This window comes from Notolepis coatsorum (genome assembly GCF_963971535.1).
Source record: "Notolepis coatsorum genome assembly, chromosome: 12".
In the NCBI taxonomy this organism is placed as follows: Eukaryota; Metazoa; Chordata; class Actinopteri; order Aulopiformes; family Paralepididae; genus Notolepis; species Notolepis coatsorum.
In genome coordinates this window covers 8409381-8429380 of record NC_140176.1, presented here as the reverse complement: position 1 = coordinate 8429380, position 20000 = coordinate 8409381, and the positions used below count along the sequence as shown (strand labels likewise).

Sequence of the window (20000 nt, the reverse complement as noted above, 5' to 3'; positions counted from 1 at the left end):
AAATTTGAACAGTCAACTAAACTACACTAAAACTAAATGTGAACAGTCAACTAAAAGTTAAGCCCTTTATTGCCTTCTCTATTGCTATTGATGAAAAAGCACAGGCGTGACTGATGTAGCTAAATTAGGAATAATTGCATCTTTGAGCTTGCAGCGCTGATGCCAATGACAGAATCTACCAGGGGTAATGACTTGTTCGCTAGCGTCATCGGGGACCCTGGACATTTACATTTACATTTACATTTAGTCATTTAGCTGACGCTTTTATCCAAAGCGACTTACAAGTTCTGTACGACAAAACAGCAAGAAGGGTACAACTCTATCAGCTGAGTAACAATGTTCATCAAGTGTTGCGTGTTACAGTGTAGGTTAGTTTATTAGGACAATTGTAAGGTTAGTCAGGGTTAGATTTTTTTTTTCTTTTTTTAATCATTTCAGATAGTGGTTGAAGAAGTGAGTCTTTAGTCGACGGCGAAAGATTGGACGGGATTTGGCTGTCCTAACTGGGATGGGTAGTTCATTCCACCATTGTGGGGCAAGGACTGAGAATAGGCGGCTTGTCTTTGATGACCCTCCGGGAGCTTGGATAGGAGTAGGTCTGAGGCGGCCAGAAGATGCAGAGCGTAGGGGTCTTGAGGGTGTGTAGTTAGAGACCATTGACCGGAGGTAGGCGGGAGCGGTTCCCTTTGCTGCACGGTATGCTAGGTCGAGGGCCTTGAAGCGGATACGTGCAGCAATGGGGAGCAGACTGGGGGTGGACTGGAGTCACGCAGTCAGCGTGTGCCAACCAGTGGCATGGAAGAAGCAGGTGTCTGTGGTTGTAAAGCGTTTGAGAGAAAGCTGAGGCCCAGAGCAAGAGTTCTGGAATGTCCACTGTATATTACATCGAGAAGCCTTATGCATGTTGTTATCCAAACTATGAATTCTATCAAAGCCAAAGAACCGTCCGCAATGTGAGGCTCTTTTATTCTAGGAGAAAAATATTTTTCTAATTCTGCACGGAGAGGAAAGTGAAAGCCAGTTCTATGATAGCATTTGTGCTTTCCAAGTTAAATTGGCTCCGTGGGAGACGCAGCTATGAACTGAGACTGGTCCCTGATGTCGACAGACTGGTAAAAGGCAAAAGGTGTCAGGTGTCGACCAGCAAGTGAAAATGTAATCAACTGATCACAGGGCAGCTGGATTAACCACGGTTTCTGAATTATGAATGAAGGAATTACCCTGCGTGCGCACGTTGAGGTAGTGTTACGCACATAGAACTGAGACACGGACTGGGTCGGGACTCGGGAGGCAGGCTTTACTCACAATAAGGAACATACACAACACACGACAACACTGCCAACCCAACTCTAATAGACTCTCTAACACAACCATACTGGCGCAGAGATTAAAACATGATATGTAATTACTGTGAGTTGTATGAATAGGAAAAAGGCTTTCTATGTTACTTATTTTAGGCTATTTGTTGAACTTTTGCTCTTTTTTACTTTGTCAAATTTTACATTGTTATTCTTATTGATTGGTACAGCTATTCTAGACATAAATTTGGCGTTTTTATAGCTATAACCTGCACTCTTCATAATTATTGTTCTCTCTTTATGTAATTTTACATTTCGTGTTATTCTCATGTGCCATCAATTTCTCATTGATTGGTGCAAGTATCCGTAGACCGTAGGTCTACGTGAATGATTTCCAATAATGAATCAGCCTATATACCCATGTATGATTCATATTCCATATAATCCAGCCCCCATGAGGTCTCATTTGAAGGAATCCATGCAGCCCACTACCTAATAAGAGCCTGACACCCCTGGTCTATGCTATCTCCCTCCAAATCTAACAAGCTGTCTGTCAATCAAAGGAGGTCAGACTCATTACAACTTTGTCAAAATCGAAAGTGAAACTTAAAGGGATAGTTCAGATTTTTTTGGACATTAAGTTGTGTGGAATACTTGGCAGAAGTTTAGTGGATGTAAAGCTCTTAGCTTACTTACCAAGTCCCCTGGTTGGAGTTCTGGATGGTTTTCCGAAACAAAAAAGGTTTTAATCCACACCACAACGTGCAGGTTGTGTTTCTAACACAAAACCGGTCATCCCTATGTTAAATCGTTGTCCTCCAGCACCTTGGATTCTGCTATCACTATTTTTATTCCTTGAGAAGAAGCCAGTGTATTACTATACGCTGGAGCTGTTACACAGATAACACAGCCTATCAGCTGTTTCCAAATGCTGGAGGGCAACAGGGTTTTGTTTTGGAGGTGGTTAACCCTTTGCCTACATGTATTTGGTTTTCATGACCCCGGTTCTCCCGTTTGTCTAAAGCTTCCCAGTTCACCACCCGGCCAGAACTCCAACCACAGGACTCGGCAAGTAAACAAATGTTATGTTTCCACTACATAAGTATTTCATACGACTTAATTAATGTCCAAAAATCCGAACTGTCCCTTGAACCCGGATGGGATATTTAAACAAAATAAATGACAAAATGATTTCTCTGTAGAGGTTATACGAAGTAGGACATTTATTCAGCTTGTAAACAATAGAAAACAAAAGTGAACTGTGTACAATAAAACGTAATGCGGGTCTGACTCACTTCACCACATAGGAGAACGTTGGGTGCTCTGTGTAAACTACAGCTGGAGCAGGTGCCGTGGGGACCATCTCATGCGCTACAAGCTACACGCTACATGCTACAAGCTACACGTGCTACAACCTCCACGCTACATGCTACAAGCTACACGCTATACGTGCTACAAGCTACACGCTACATGCTACAAGCTATGTGCTATATGTGCTGCAGGCTACACGCTATACATGCTACAAGCTACATGCTACATGCTACAAGCTACACGCTATACATGCTACAAGCTACACGCTACATGCTACAAGCTACGCGCTATATGTGCTGCAAGCTACACGCTACATGCTACCGTACAAGTATCACAATGTTAAGAGACCATCTTTACCTCATCAGAGAATGGTGCAATGATATTTAATAGAAATGAAGGAATCCAACATAAGGGATTTGTGATCCATCACAAATCGGAGATAAAACAGCAACAACAAGTATTGCTGTCCGTTGGTTTGTTTTTAAATGAGAACCTAATGTAATCCTGTGTTTGCAGAAACAAGAGTTGATAACAGACAATGGCCTGTCTGTCGGAAACATTGTCAACACTGCCCAACAAATGCACAAATAATTTAAACCCGACCAAACGTAGCGGGACAGACATAGTTGGGCCTTAAGCCTTGATTTCTGGATGAGCCATATTCTGTCATCCCTGTATCATCTCCCACTGGTGAGAATGCACCATGCATGCTCTGGTCTCCTCAGGTGTCAGGACGTGATTTGGCCGCATGTGTTATATGGCTGGACAAAGTATTTTTCATAGAAATCTTGTTTTACCAGCATCTATAAAAGACAATTATTTATCATCACAAAATCGACTATATGAATTCCAATCCGGCTTCAGGAAATCACATTCAACGGATTCCTGTCTGCTTTATCTAAATGACTTCATTAGACAGGAGGTACTGTAGATGCTGGTAAATATTGCGGGATGGTCATGCTGGACCTTCAGAAAGCATTCGATACAGTAAATCACCATCTCCTCCTGTATGAGCTCTAGGGCTGACCTTCAAATTTTTTTTTGGAATTCGAAGCTTCGTGGCCGAGATTCGATTTTAATTCGAAGCTTCGAGATCAGAAGAAATTATTATTATAATTTTTTTTTGTGGGACTTGTACAGCACGTTGTTCAATGTTCCCTTGCGTATGCACAGACTAAAGACAATGCCTAATTGCCTCTACGAATGGAATGTAACACATTTCATTCACACGTTTTCTGTGAATGTATCTGAGAACGTATTTGAACACACCTGACGACCTGCGCTATTGTTATGCAAAGTAGCCAGGTGGGTACTTAGCGAGTTGGCGCATCAGTCGAGTGCAGCGCATTCCTGTGTGCACGCGCGTGCACATCCGTGCATGTGCGTGCATGTGCTTCTGCTCACAGAGCCGGTTGCACGGCATGCAACCCCGTCCCATGAGCAACGCACCCCTGCCTGTACATCCTGGTACACAGGTATTAGTTACCCAGGCCCTGCTAAACAAACTGGTTAGACAAACTGGTTACTTTCACTCCATCCCAGGACTCACATTCTCCCTGTCCACTTCGCCAGCCTCAAATGGCTCAGAGTGGAGGACAGGGTGAAACTAATTAAGATGTGTTTAGTCTATAAGATTATGCACAGCGCTGTCCCTAATCGTCAAACTTACTTCGTCAAGGTCAGTGATATGCACAATTACTCCACCAGAGGGAGCTCCTACAACATTGTTCCTATAATTTAAGAGCTGTATGGCGGGGGACATTATTTTTACTCTGGTTTATGAATGAAAATACCTCAGGGTAATACCCATGTATTTTATTTTTTATTTTAGACAGTTCTTATGGTTTTAAAGTACTTAAAAAATGTTAGTTCTTTGAGGATTGTTTCTTTTATTGTATTATCTTTTAAGGTTGTTATTTTTTTTATCAAATTGTATATAGTTTTATGGTAATACGTTTGTTTAAATTTCAATTACAAACATCAAATCAATCAATAAATCAATCAATCAATCAATCAATCAATCAATCAATCAAATATAATTGGGAAGAGAGTGACATCAATTTGGCTTTGGGTTACCGGTCGAGCTCTCTCCCTCTCTCCTGCCTTGGGGAGCTATGTTCTCTATGTAAATGTGATATTAGCCTTGACCCTTTGACCTGCTGCTTTACTACAATGGAGGGGAAATGAAGTATGGAAAGATGGATGGAGGGGGGAGGGAGGTGGAGGAAGAGAGTGGAAGAGGGGCTTATATATTATAGAGTTGGAGTTTTATGAAGAGAGAATTGGTGCCTGCGGCTAAGAAATGGAAAGTTTTGCTGAAACGGTAACAGAGAAGAGAGAGAGGAGTGGAGAGATAAAGGGAGGGAGGGAGGGGGGAGAGAGAAAGAGGGAAAGAGAGAGATAGGGAGGGAGAGAGGGGGGAAGGGGGAAAGCAAGAAAGAGGGAAAGGGAGGGAGATAGGGAGGGAGAGAGGGGGGAGAGGGGGAAAGAGAGAGAGAGTGAGGGAGAGAAAGAGGGACAGAGAGAGAGAGAGAGAGGGCAAGGAGGCCTGTAAGGTTCGGAGTCATCTGGCTTCATGGTGGAGCTATTCTCATAAAACTAAAAACATTAAAGGAACACGCCAACATTTTGGGAAATTAGCGTATCGTCTTCTCCAGAGAGAGACACGAAGATAGATACCAGTTTCCTCTCCGTGCGTTCAGTAGAAAGCTATCTGGCTGCACGTTAGCCTAGCTTAGCACAATGAATGGAAGCGGACAGTGCCGGTTAGCCTTCGGGAGAGGTGTTAGTTGGACAATGCCTAGGCTAAACGGCACTGTAGGTGTATGTACCTATTTTCTTGGAGTGCTACTCTTTTACTCTATTTTCTAGACAAGTACTCTTAGTAACAGTACTTGTACTCGAGTAATATATTTCAGTACTCTTTCCACCCCTGATTACCGTTAGCCTCATACGATAATTGCCTAAGGCATTTTTCAAGATTTTTGTAAAAGAAGAAAAAACTGTTTTTTATTTATATTTAGAAAATAAGTTCCATAAGGTGTATCAACAAGTTTGCAAAAATACAAAAACACAACAACCATTGCGTAACCAAATAAGGTGACTTAGGCATTTTTTGTGAGGAGTGTGAGGAGAGTACAGTTAGGCAGAAAACTCGATTTGGCAAACAAAATTCTTAGGTAATTATCATATGAGGCTAACTTAGACCTTTTCTAACTTGACAACATAAACATTATAAATGGGCCCCAGACAGTCTATTTCCTGCTGCAATGTTTGCAGATACAGTAGCTGACAGGAAGTGACCCGGAGCCAAAGCTGTTCCCTTAGCAACGGAATAGCAATGGAATACTTCTGAAAAGGTCTATACTGTATCTATATTTAAGTACCTGGGGGTCCACATCTTAGAGGACCTGACATGGTCAACACACATAGACACAGTAGTAAAGAAGGCGAAACAGCGCCTCTACCACCTGAGACAGTTAAGGAAGTTCAGCGTATCGGGGAAGATACTCCAGTCCTTCTACTCAGGAGCTGTAGAGAGCATCCTGACCGGAAACATCACTGCCTGGTATGGAAACAGCACGGCACAGGACAAGAAGGCCCTACAGAGAGTGGTGCGCTCAGCCGAGCGTACCACGGGTATTGCACTACCCCCCCTGCAGGTTCTATACAACAAGAGGTGCAAATCCAGAGCCTGCAGGATAATGAAAGACCCTCACCACCCCAATAACAGCCTGTTTCAGCTGCTGAGGTCAGGCAGACGCCTGCGAACCCCAGCTACTAGGACAGAGCGGCTTAGGCTCAGCTTCTTCCCTCAGGCCATCAGAGCCATGAACAATGAACATTGAGTGCTCAGAACATTGAACTATCCACACACAAGCACACATGAACACACACACAACACGCACGCTGTGCACGCTCACACACTAGCAGCCACTTAACACTTTAACATGAGCGGGCACACACTCATGTCGCACACACGCACACTTATGGCCAAAGGAAAGGACACTTTAAATTAGAATAACAGGAACAGTGTATTGCACTACCAAAGCTAACTAGCATGTCCCATATGCTCTGTAAATAACTATGTACAGATACCGAGATGTCACTCCATGTTACCTGTTACCTGTTTACTGCACAATGTTGTTTTTTTCATTTTTTTATTCTATTATATGTTGTACCACTGTATTGCACATCGTTGCGGGCAAGACCACCCGCATTTCATTGTATACCTGTATGCCGTGACAATTAAAACTCTTGACTTGACTTGACTTGATATTGCGCTATTCGTCTCTGTCTTTCTCTCTTTTGTTTCAATCTCTGCGTGTCTCTCTCTCTCTCTCTCTCTCTCTCTCTCTCTCTCTCTCTCTCTCTCTCTCTCTCACTCTCTTTCTCTCCCCACCATCACCCCCTTTTCTAATTTTATTTATCCCCCGCTCCATCCCTCTACCATCACTCCCACCAGACGACCACTCTGATTGGCCTGCTGAAGACGGCCCGGCTCCTGCGATTGGTCCGGGTGGCCAGGAAGTTGGACCGATACTCTGAGTACGGGGCAGCCGTCCTCTTCCTCCTCATGTGTACCTTCGCCCTCATCGCTCACTGGCTGGCCTGTATCTGGTATGTTATTACTGGAGCATTACACAGCATTGACTATAACAGTATTATTATTGATTAGACTATAACACAGTATCAGTATTGATTAGACTATAACACAGCATTAGTATTGATTAGACTATAACACAGTATTATTATTGATTAGACTATTGATTAGACTATAACACACTATTAGTATTGATTAGACCAAGACAGTCTCTCTCTCTCTCTCTCTCTCTCTCTCTCTCTCTCTCTCTCTCTCTCTCTCTCTCTCTCTCTCGCTCTCTCTCTCTCTCTCACTCTCTCTCTCTCTCTCTCTCTCTCTCTCTCTCTCTCTCTCTCTCACACATAAGAAACAATGTAACTAGCATAATATTTGCAGTTGAGTTGCAGTTGTGATGTAAATTGGACTTAGCATAAATATTAAAGATTTATTTGCTACAATTCATGGGGAATATTTTATGGCACATTTAGTCTTAAGAAGTTTATTGTGAGCTATGAACTAAAAAATTATAAAAAGTTACTGTTTTTTTCTATTAATCTGTAGTGTTGGGGTAGGGCTATATACAAATATATATCTGATCTTTTTCACAGTCTAACGTTGACAGGTATGGGTTAGCCGCTCTGCCCCTAGTGGCCGCTCACAGGAAATGCACTTTGTGTAAAGCGCTTGGCATCTACACAGTATGACTCTATTTGTCCTTGTTTGAAAATGATTGCTGATACCTGTGTGGTTCCCAGGTACGCCATCGGGAACGTGGAGAGGAACGGCTCTATCGGCTGGCTCCACTCGCTCGGGGACCAGCTGGGGAAACAATACAACGACTCCATTAAAGGTGGGGATGGAAGAATACTGCTCAGCAATGTTGTCTTTCTGGAAACACTGCATTGACTCTGGGGCAAAGAAAAGATAATGAGAAAGAAAAGGAAAGGCCAACATACAATATATTATATACACCGATATATGCATGTAACCGGCTATTTACACATGTACATACTGTATATAGACTGTAGGCACAATGAAATATAAATATACGTACTGTATCCTGGGGGGGATGATGTCTCGCCCTCCCAATACCCCCCCCCCCCCCCCCCCCCCGTGCGGGTGTTCCGCGCCTAACATGGCAGCAGAGATACCCATACGTCTGTCTCAAGACTAGTCCTGCATGTATCAACAAATGTGCATGTTGGTGTGAATGTATGTGTGCCATTATTACTATCAACTGTAATAATTGTGGAATATTACTATAATGAGCTGTATGTGTATGAACCAAGCATCCTATGTGAAGCACTTTGGTTGACAAGTGTCATGTTTAAATGTGCTATATAAATAAATTTTATCGGGGGCCGATCACGTGATTTTTTTATTTAAAAAAATCACGTCTTAAACTCATACTGAGGCCTGCGTTTTGGTTTTAAATTGCATATCATCATTCATTTATTTATTGTCACACAGAGCAGAAGAATTTTGCCAAAACAAACGCATTTCCTTTGATTTAATTATACATCAAATGATTTATGTCAAGGATGAGGGACATCCACTAGTTGCAGAACTTGCAGTCACCTGATTTTTACAGACGATGGCGCCATTGTTCTCATGAAGCAGCAGTTTGGAGGCGGAGTTTTTAGATTACTCCGGTTGCAATGCCTCGCTTGAATGAAGTTTTCACCTGGATAACGTCAACATTCAGGGTGAATGTAATGTGAGAAATTGGGATGGGAGAAAACAAAATTATAATTTTTTGGATCGGATCGGGAAAGATCGGTATCGGTAGATACTCAAAATCACATGATCGGGATCAGATCGGGAGCAAAAAATTTTTATCGGGACATCCCTAATACATACTGTATTATTTCTTCTCTTGTGACTGTGGTTCTGTGACCCCCCCCCTCAGGCTCTGGACCTTCCATCAAGGACAAGTACGTGACGGCGCTCTACTTCACCTTCAGCAGTCTGACCAGCGTGGGCTTCGGGAACGTCTCCCCCAACACCAACTCCGAGAAGATCTTCTCCATCTGCGTCATGCTCATAGGCTGTAAGTGGAGCCTCTTAACAGGCACCCCCAAAAGTGGCCATTTTAGTTTTAGTGTTTGAGGACTGCATACTCTTTTTGCAAACCAAAATACTATACTTTATACGTATATCACATGCATGAGCCTGGTCTCTTCTTAAAGATAACATTCGGCAGGTTCTGATACAATAAAGAAAATTCACTTTTAGTGCTAATGAAATAGAGTACCATAGGTCTGAACTTGAGTTGTAGAAAAACGTGTTACTCACGTTTTTCTGTAGTAGTTGCAATATCCAGAAGTACTGTAGTATATCACAAAAAATTGGTATGGCTGAAAAAACACCCTGGGTCCATAGCCTGAAGTCTTGTATAGTACATGTCCAAATTTCATAAAAATCCGTTGAGAAATTAGTGATTTTTGAGATCACCAAATGATTAACGGAGCTAGAGCTCCGGGAGTAGCGGGTGGTATTCGGAAGAAATAAAACTGTGCCATGTACTTTGGCGCACGCCTCACATATCGGCATGTAACTCGAGAACCGCTGAACGGATTTTGTCACCTGAAACAATCGACAGTCAACAAATAGGACTTTAATTCGATATATATATTGTATTAAAAGATATGCACACCCGAGCCGCTAGAGTTCGCCAAAGTGGGCAAATTGTCCTCAAGAGGGCCCGGGGCCGGGCCGTTGCACGTTAAGAGGATAGACCTTTTCAGTGGATCTCTGTTGCTATGGGAAGAGCTTGGGCCCCGTCAGATATCAACCAGGCATCTTGTGGATTGCGTCGTGCACCCGCCGTGAGGTCCAATGAGGTTAAGGTGATGTCTCTTCACAGACGATTGGAGCTGGACTACTTCTAAGTTTTCAATCGACTTTATTACAAAAAGGTTCAATTACAAGTTAAGTCACGATCCTCCGTCTTCCATCAATAACTAACACACATGCATATCTGTCTGTATATCAGTATATCTCTCTCCTCACTCTGAGTTCCTCCTTGTCCTCTCATTCGTCAACTCATTCTAAGTGGGTGTAAACTATTGCTGGATATTGTCAAATCGGAACTAAGTCCGTCCTCTAACTTATTTACATAATGACTAGATAATTCTAAATTAACTCTATTTTCCTGGATCAAAGGCTTCCTGTTCGAGCCATACTAGTCTTTCACAGACACAGCTGTGTTGATAGTTAACACAAACGGTTCCAAAGATATGAATGTTTCTCAGCATATTTTCACACCTCCAACACAGTACTGGGTCCGTTGTCTCGGAATGGATTCTAGTGCCAGCTGTCATTTCTGCGTCTCCGTCTCCGACACGTGAGACCGAAAGTACTTAGCCACTCCCCTCCGACACAACTGTACTTAGCCACTCCCCTCCGACACAACTGTACTTAGCCACTCCCCTCCGACACAACTGTACTTAGCCACTCCCCTCCGACACAACTGTACTTAGCCACTCCCCTCCGACACAACTGTACTTAGCCACTCCCCTCCGACACAACTGTACTTAGCCACTCCCCTCCGACACAACTGTACTTAGCCACTCCCCTCCGACACAACTGTACTTAGCCACTCCCCTCCGACACAACTGTACTTAGCCACTCCCCTCCGACACAACTGTACTTAGCCACTCCCCTCCGACACAACTGTACTTAGCCACTCCCCTCCGACACAACTGTACTTAGCCACTCCCCTCCGACACAACTGTACTTAGCCACTCCCCTCCGACACAACTGTACTTAGCCACTCCCCTCCGACACAACTGTACTTAGCCACTCCCCTCCGACACAACTGTACTTAGCCACTCCCCTCCGACACAACTGTACTTAGCCACTCCCCTCCGACACAACTGTACTTAGCCACTCCCCTCCGACACAACTGTACTTAGCCACTCCCCTCCGACACAACTGTACTTAGCCACTCCCCTCCGACACAACTGTACTTAGCCACTCCCCTCCGACACAACTGTACTTAGCCACTCCCCTCCGACACAACTGTACTTAGCCACTCCCCTCCGACACAACTGTACTTAGCCACTCCCCTCCGACACAACTGTCGTTTTTTGACACAGCGAGGGAAATAATACTGTCGGACAATAATTAACATATTTACATATGTGGCAGTGAAAGGGTTAACCTTCTGTATTGTTTCAGTGAACGGGTTAATCATTTGTCGTGTGGCAGTGAAAGGGTTAACCGTCTGTATTGTCGCAGTGAAAGGGTTAACCTTCTGTATTGTTGCAGTGAAAGGGTTAACCCTTTGGTAGTGTGGTAGTGAAAGGGTTAAATAGGCATCACATTGGTCTCTCATCAGTCACTCGATTATGACAATTCTGATTGTGTCAGTGCTGCAGCAACAGGAACGTATATAAGACCAGTCACCAGGTTTTCATCTTGGTACAAACGAACTTAATTATTGCTTCTCTAACTGACAGGGCGGGTCACAGAGCCTCAGCTGCCCTCATCCGTTCTAAAACGACGGCGGCTAATGATTCCTCACTCAGCCCTGTCGGCTGGGGGGGGGGGGGGGGGGGGGGGGTGATAGTAATATCCCTTTCAATATGAATATGCTTATCATCCAGGCTCGCTCTCCGTGAAGTAATCTCCTCCGTGGTCTTCTGTGGTCTCAGCTGACAGCATGACGAGCAGCACGCTGACATGTCGGTCAAACACACTTGTTGTAATCATTACACCATGATGTAATAGTCATTTAATTAACAGTCATGTTCACTTAATGCTGTAAGTGAACGATGACGTTGAGGCTTAATCATGGCATCCCATAATATTGGAACCTCGATAAGTTGAAGAATTTATGGCATGTAAATGCTTATGCTTTTGATTGATTTTGTAATCAGTATAATAGTATAGCGGTAGAACACAACAGTGGAGTAGTGGTAGTAGACGAGGTAAGTATACTTTTGGATTCACTGTGAGCCTAAAATACTATATATTTAAATGATCCAAAATAATTATATATATAATTATATATTATATAATTATTAATTATATATAATTTTATATATAATATATATATATATAATTATATAAATGTATATTTTTTCATATCCTTATGTATTTTTTTTATTATTGGTTTCTTCATCAATATTAATGACCTCGTATGTCTTTGTTTTAGCAAGGCAAATGTAGCATGCTAATATTAATACTAGTAATATCAATTTTGAGGAGATGGAGCTGTGTATGAATATAGTGATAACTCTGAATTAATGCTCATTATGGTGGATATATACTTGGTTAAGTGTACAGTATGTATATTATTGAGGCATATGGCTCCATATACAGGGGCGTAGAACTGACTGCCCAGGGCGCCTGTATCAGTTCCGCAACCGTTTCCATTTCCGGGGTAGGCCTGATTGGCCAAGACGGCCACGTGACGCGCGTGGCACGCCCCCGCGGCAGCCGCAGCGGCAAGCGCGCTACTGCTGGAGTTCACTTCGCCTTTCACATCGCTGCCGTTGGCGAAAGCAGGATGAGAGAGCGTAGATTTCGCTGTGTATCATTTAATCATTTATCATTTAACATTTGAAAGGCATACATTGTTGTCATACAGAAGTACAGAATACTTTTATCCAAAATGCTTCTTACTGTTACACTGTTAGAGACTGTGCTAGACAAATTAATGACTAATTCGGTCAGAAATAACGTAACTAATAACGTTAGTAAGCACTGCTTATATGCTTATTATGTCTGCGGGGTACAGTAAACGTTTCTCCCGGTACATTCTGAAGAGCACACCGCTGTATGTTGGAGAACCAGCGGTCTTCCGCTCCTCCTCACTCGAGTGAGAGCAAAGCCGTGCACAGCTCAGCCCTGTCCCTGTGTGAGACGCGAGCAGGAAGGAGGAGATGGGAGTCCTTCCAATCGGAATATGTTGTTTCTTTACACATATGTTGGATTATGAATATGTCTTTATAGCTATGCTGCCAGGCTGGTCCGCGACCCTCCGTCCTGCGATCACCAGCGGGGAGAATATGCTCACGCGAGCGGCATCGCTGAGCTCTGGTGACGGTCTTATTGGGGCTTATGCCGAGAAGCAGTAACACAACATTGCAACTGTTGTGTTACTGCTTTCTGACCGAATTAGTCATTCATTTGTCGCTATAAAGACATATTCATAATCCAACATATGTGTAAAGAAACAACATATTCCGATTGGTTTAAGTCTCAATTTCAATCTCAAATACTATAAGTTAGTTAGTTAGTTATTATCCCACAGTGGGGACATTAATTTGGCTACATCAAACCATACAAAGATTTAAGAAACATCAACATACAGTACATACATGAATGTCAGTTTATTACGGCCATGTTCCTGTGCACCTGTAGAGACTCAAGAGTCAGGTGTCCCTCCTCAGTGGTGTGTAATAAGATACAAGTCCCTTTGCTCTGCTTGGGAGCTCATTGTGCAGAAGGAGTCTGCAAAGCGCTTTATCTTTATCCCGTGAAGCAGGAGAGAACAGATTTATAGAATAGTTCCATTAGGAAATAACGCTGTTGAGGTTTGCTGTATTTTGACTGAGCACATTTTAAACTCTATTTTCTTGCACTGCCATACCAACAGATTTACTAGCCATTTCACTTTATTGTCTTGTTGTATCACTGTTTTGTCCTGTTTTGCACTCGTTGTACCTGTGAAAAGAGTTTATGCACTGTACTTGTCAATGCCATATTACGTTCCTATGTGTTTTTAACATAAATGGCGATTCAAGTTTATCTGAATCTGGGTGAACTTCAGTTGGTCGTCAATCTCCAACCCAAGGTATTTATACTCAGTCACCCTTTTCTGGGTTGTCCGCCGTACAGTCATTAGTATACAGAGCGTTGAGTTGACCCCTGACCTGTTGGGATCTTGGATAAAAGAAAATCAATAATGCACAGAATGAGATCGGTGCTCACCTGCAGCTCTGTCAGTTTCCTGGCCAGTATATGAGGTTGGATTGTAATGAAAGCAACTCCTAAAATCAACAAACACAATATTTGCCTGGGGTTCTCCAGGTGTTGGTATATAGATGCCATGAAGCATAGTGATGACTGCATCCTCCTCACTTCTGTGTGAGCGGTAAGCAAACATCCAGAGATCCATCCATCCACAGCATAGTGTCTTCAATACAACTCTTTGCTAGCTTTATCTAGCTCTATCTTTGGGCAGACGCCTCTGAGTTTATTGGTATATAATCCCGAGAAATAAGAGAAATAAAAAATAATTATCAGGAAGTCATTTGATTCCAGAAAGCTGGAGAACCCTAGGAGATGTCGTTTTTTTTTTTATTTCAACGCTCATTGAAAGCCCTGTCTTTCCTTCATCATAATGACTACAGCAAAATGGCCGATTTATTTCCGGTCGAAATTCGCAATCTATTGAATACAATTCCTAAACTCATATTTCATTTTAATAACACTTTAACCTATTGGTAAACAAACATATTGCTGAAAATATACACTATGCCTGCTGTAGTTGTGACATGGTTAGGATGTTTACTGTTGGATACATTTGAAGAAAAGAAAAAACGAACATTATGTCATACAGTCTAGAGACAGATTGATTTATGACGCGATGTCATTTTGGGACCGGTACCGGACCCATCGGGCCGCTTAAGAGGTTAAAGACGATTAAATGTCCTCTCTCTCTCTCTCTCGCTCCATCCCCCCTCTCCCCCCCTCTCCCCCCCTCTCTCTCTCTAGCACTGATGTACGCCAGTATCTTCGGTAACGTCTCGGCCATCATCCAGAGGCTGTACTCGGGCACGGCGCGGTACCACACCCAGATGCTGCGGGTCCGGGAGTTCATCCGGTTCCACCAGATCCCCAACCCTCTGAGGCAGAGGCTGGAGGAGTACTTCCAACACGCCTGGTCCTACACCAACGGGATCGACATGAACGCTGTGGGTATAAGAACAGTGATGGGATACACCTCACACACACACACACAGTCATATACACAGATATGGAGTGGTCCCTACATACTGATGCTCCTATATTGAAATCTGTTATATCACTGTTATATATATACACACCTGTATATAGACACACATCAACTAACACACACACACACACACACACACACACACACACACACACACACACACACACTGCAGTATCAAGGTAAATACTGTGAGTCATATCGCACACACACACATTCACACGTGTGTGTGTGTGTGTGTGTGTGTGTGTGTGTGTGTGTGTGTGTGTGTGTGTGTGTGTGTGTGTGTGTGTGTGTGTGTGTGTGTGTGTGTGTGTGTGTGTGTGTGTGTGTGTGTGTGTGTGTGTGTGTGTGTGTGTGTGTGTGTGTGTGTGTGTGTGTGTGTGTGTGCGTGCGTGCGTGCGTGTGAGAGAGAAAGAGAGAGCGGAGAGAGAAATAGAAAGAGAGAGCAGAGAGATAGAAAGCGAGATCAGAGAGAGATGGAAAGAGAGAGCGGAGAGTTTTATTTTGTTATTTGATAGTTTGGTATTTTATTTATTATCATTATTTCATCATCATCATCATCATCATCACCATCATCATCTTCATAACCACCATACATCAATGCTAATATGCTCTGTCTCTTCCTCTCTCTCTCTCTCACTCTCTCTCTCTCTCTCTCTCTCTCTCTCTCTCTCTCTCTCTCTCTCTCTCTCTCTCTCTCTCTCTCTCTCCCTCTCTCTCTCTCTCTCTCTCTCTCTCTCTCCCTCTTTCTCTCTCCCCCTCTCTCTCTCCCACCCTCTCCCCCCTCTCTCTCCCTCTCTTTCTCTCCCCTACCCCCCTCCCCCCCCTCCCTCCCCTCTCCCTCCCTCTCTCCCTCTCCCTCCCCTCTCTCTCTCTCCCCTCCCCTCTCCCCCCCTCTCTTTCTCTCCCCCCTAACCCCCTCCCCTCTCTCTCTCCCCCTCCCCTCTCTCTCTCCCCCCTCTCCCTCCCTCTCCCCCCTCCCCTCTCTCTCCCTCTCTCCCCCCCCTCCCCCCCCTCCCCTCTCCCCCCCCCCTCCCCCCTCTCTCTCCAGGTACTGAAAGGGTTCCCAGAGTGCCTGCAGGCAGATATCTGCCTCCACCTGAACCGGACTCTGCTCCAGAACTGCAAGGCCTTTAAAGGCTCCACCAAGGGCTGCCTGCGGGCGCTGGCCATGAAGTTCAAGACCACCCACGCCCCGCCCGGGGACACGCTGGTGCACGCCGGGGACGTGCTGACCGCCATCTACTTCATCTCCCGGGGCTCCATCGAGATCCTGAGAGGGGACGTGGTGGTGGCCATCTTGGGTAGGAGGGGGGGGGGAGCATATAAAATCATAACAATAATTATTTGTATTTTTTAAGATGACAAGGCGAAGGGCGGTTAGGTGGCGTTGCGGAAATTGCGTTCGTCACCAACCCCGGAGCTGTGAGCTGGATTCACCTGTTCGAATCCAGCTCACAGCTCCGGGGTTGTCACCAGCTTGGCTGGCCGTCTGCACTAATACAATTGGCTGTATTAGAGGGTGGGAGAAGCTGGCGGGGTGGGTCCGGGTCGTTGTAAACAGCGACTCCTACAGTTCGGTCGGGGCGCCTGCTAAGCGCGGATAGGACCTGAGGGGGATATTGTGATCCTTCCACACGCTACGCCCTCTCAGGGAGGATCCGCGCTGCCAGGTGAAAAGAAGCGGTTGATTGGCTAGACGTGTGTCGGAGGAAGCACGTGGTAGCCTCCACTCTCCCAGATGATCTGACTGTGGGGGGTAAGTGCGCAGCGACCAGGAAGGGGACTGGGAATTGGCATACGACTAACATTGGGATGGGAGAAAATCGGAGGAAAATGGAGGAAAAAAAAAAAAAAAAAAAAAAAGTCAGATAGTCCTAACAGTGTTTATAGTCCTAACAGTGTTTATTATTAAGAGTCAGATAGTCCTAACAGTGTTTATTATTAAGAGTCCTAACATCTGAGGAAAATGTAGGGGGAAAAATATAAGAAAAAAAAATAAAAATGGCAAGGCGAGGCAAAAAAAAACAAGGATAATACAATTAAAACACGTGCAACTTGATTGATAAAGGTTGGAGAACAAGGTTTCCATCTCCGCAACAGAGGGAGAGTCTCGAGCTTTAAGGACTTTTGGAGGTCAAAAAATATAGCGGAATGCAGATTTACCCTGTTCACAGCAAACTCAGGAGACCGTGTGTGTGTGTGTGTGTGTGTGTGTGTGTGTGTGTGTGTGTGTGTGTGTGTGTGTGTGTGTGTGTGTGTGTGTGTGTGGTGTGTGTGTGTGTGTGTGTGTGTGTGTGTGTGTGTGTGTGTGTGTGTGTGTGTGTGTGTGTGTAGGTGTGTGTGCGTGTGCGTGTGCGTGTGTGTGTGTGTGTGTGCGTGTGCGTGTGCGTGTGTGTGTGTGGGCGTGTGTGTGTGTGTGTGTGTGTGTGTGTGTGTGTGTGTGCGTGTGCGTGTGCGTGTGCGTGTGTGGGCGTGTGTGTGTGTGTGTGTGTGTGTGTGTGTGTGTGTGTGTGTAGGTGTGCGTGTGAAAAAGAAGCAAACTTGCTCAGTGAACATATCATGTGTAAATAAAGGTAAAAACCATCTTGATTCCAAATTGACCTGAGGATTCCTCTGATCCTCTGGGAGAAACCTCATAATAACAGTGTTATAGTTCAGGGCACTGTGTGAGCCTCGCTTTCCAACAGCAACTAGTGCATTAGCTATGGTACTACTGCCATCTAGTGGTGGACGTGGAGTCCTACTCCTATACTGTTCTTGTGCTGTCTTGTGAACTGATGTTTCGGTTATTGAGGAAGGAAGGCAGGGACGTGGATTTTAGAGGGGCAGGTGCTCAAAGGCTGAAAAGGGCGCTATACCTGAATGTGTGCGAAGCGAGTGTGTGTATAGTATCACGCAAACCGATTTTTGGGGTCCTTTTTTGGGCGGGAGGGCCCCCTTTTTATGCTTTTTGGGGGTTTTGGTGATCAAATATTGAATATTGAACTATAATAATCAGTGCAGGAGCTCACTTATCCTTGAAAGACACTTTTATCACTGACTTAAAAGGCCCATACATCTCCATAAATGTTCAGGGGGGAGGGAATAAGTGCTTACCCTACAGACCCCAAGAAGTGCTGTATATTCTGTATTGTTTAATATAAATGCATTTTTTATTCCAATCCCGATTTGTATTTGAGATTCCCAAATCCCATCGGACTTGACTTCGTCGTGTCCCTCAGTGAGAATAATACCAGCATTCAACTGTATGCGCCACAGCGGTTTCTATCATCATCATCATCATCACCACCCATGCTATGCATAAAATATATAGGTCCGCGGAGAGGCACGCTGAGGAGGCCGTGCAAACTGCAATGGAATATGGGGCATCTCTCTCTCTTTGCCTAATATTTAGATTCTATCCTGACATTTTTCAGTTGGAAGGGCAGTCTATATGTGCAATGGTAAAAAAAGAAATTAAAAAATATTTTTTGGGGCACTTTTTTTATGAGGCACAAAAGGGCAGGTGCTCGAACACCCCTTGGGCTCTATGTGTGCACGTGCCTGAAGGAAGGTGTACCGCTGAGAGGACAGTTGTTCACAATGAGGTATATGGATTATCTAGATTCTAGAGTAACCGTGTCATGATTTCTGGAAAATAGTTTTTCCAACTGTATTTCTGGCGTTTTGAGCGCCACAAGCCAAACACCATTCAACTCCATTGTATTGGACATGGTATATATATCTCCAAAACTCACCGAACCAAAAATCTCCAAACACCAAACAGCCTTACCCAGACTGACAAGCCAATCATGGACCCATCAATGTGACTAGAACCAGAAGTAGAACCGTAACAGGGTCTATAGACAGAAATCACAGACAGGTGTGTACATGAAATGCCTAATGTGTATCAATGTGGGGGGGGGGGTCCTTGACACACAAATACGGTTGGGAATTGGTCCAGCCCTTAACGCGTATAGATTTGGTTCTTTGTGTGTCTCTCCAGGGAAGAACGACATCTTCGGCGAGCCCATCAACCTGTATGCCAGGCCGGGGAAGTCCAACGCTGACGTCAGGGCGCTGACCTACTGCGACCTCCACAAGATCCACAGAGAGGACGTGCTGGAGGTGCTGGACATGTACCCCGAGTTCTCGGACCACTTCTGGCTGAACCTGGAGATCACCTTCAACCTGCGAGACGTGAGTGAACAGAGTCGGACAAGGAGATGGATACTTTTCTTCTCTGTGCATTCAGATTCAGGTTCAGATTCAGAGTTTTATTTGCCACATGGAAACAATACAATCATAGAGTTTTTCATACAAAATCATAAATACCATACCATGGGCAAAAGGAGCAGGAAGAAGAATAATTATTATAGTTAAACTTATTCCTTATTCTTATTCCTAAACTAAACAAGTATCACTTGATGGTCGGCGTACAACCTAATTTACACAAAATAATCATTTATACCATATACAAAGAAACAAACAATCCACAGTTTAAACAAGAAAAAAATTAGATAATATATAATAATAATAATAATAATAATAATAATAATAATAATAATAATAATAATAATAATAATAATAATAATAATAATAATAATAAATAATAATAATAATAATAATAATAATAATAATAATAATAATAATAATAATAATAATAATAATAATTATTATTATTATTATTATTATTAAAAGAAAAAAATTAAAATATCTCACTATTCAGATCACATTTGACTTTCATACGGACTAAATATAATTTTTTTATAATTATTTTTGAATTGACAAACACTATTACATCCCTTAAGCTCGCTATGGAGAGAATTCAGTAGAGAGCTAGCCGGCTGCAAACTAG

The 20000-nt window shown here is 43.7% G+C and overlaps 1 protein-coding gene across 1 annotated transcript in view; it reads left to right on the top strand.

Annotated features, from left to right (window-relative positions):
• Window positions 1-20000, top strand: part of LOC311237595 (voltage-gated inwardly rectifying potassium channel KCNH6-like) — a gene marked incomplete at both ends in the record, with an annotated part of 60088 nt that overhangs the window by 15985 nt on the left and 24103 nt on the right. Inside the window, 6 exons of the mRNA XM_084325536.1 lie at window positions 7075-7229; window positions 7947-8041; window positions 9101-9241; window positions 14920-15119; window positions 16212-16464; window positions 19149-19342. Coding sequence (XP_084181662.1) covers window positions 7075-7229; window positions 7947-8041; window positions 9101-9241; window positions 14920-15119; window positions 16212-16464; window positions 19149-19342 — 1038 coding nt within the window. The remainder of the gene's footprint in view (window positions 1-7074; window positions 7230-7946; window positions 8042-9100; window positions 9242-14919; window positions 15120-16211; window positions 16465-19148; window positions 19343-20000) is intronic.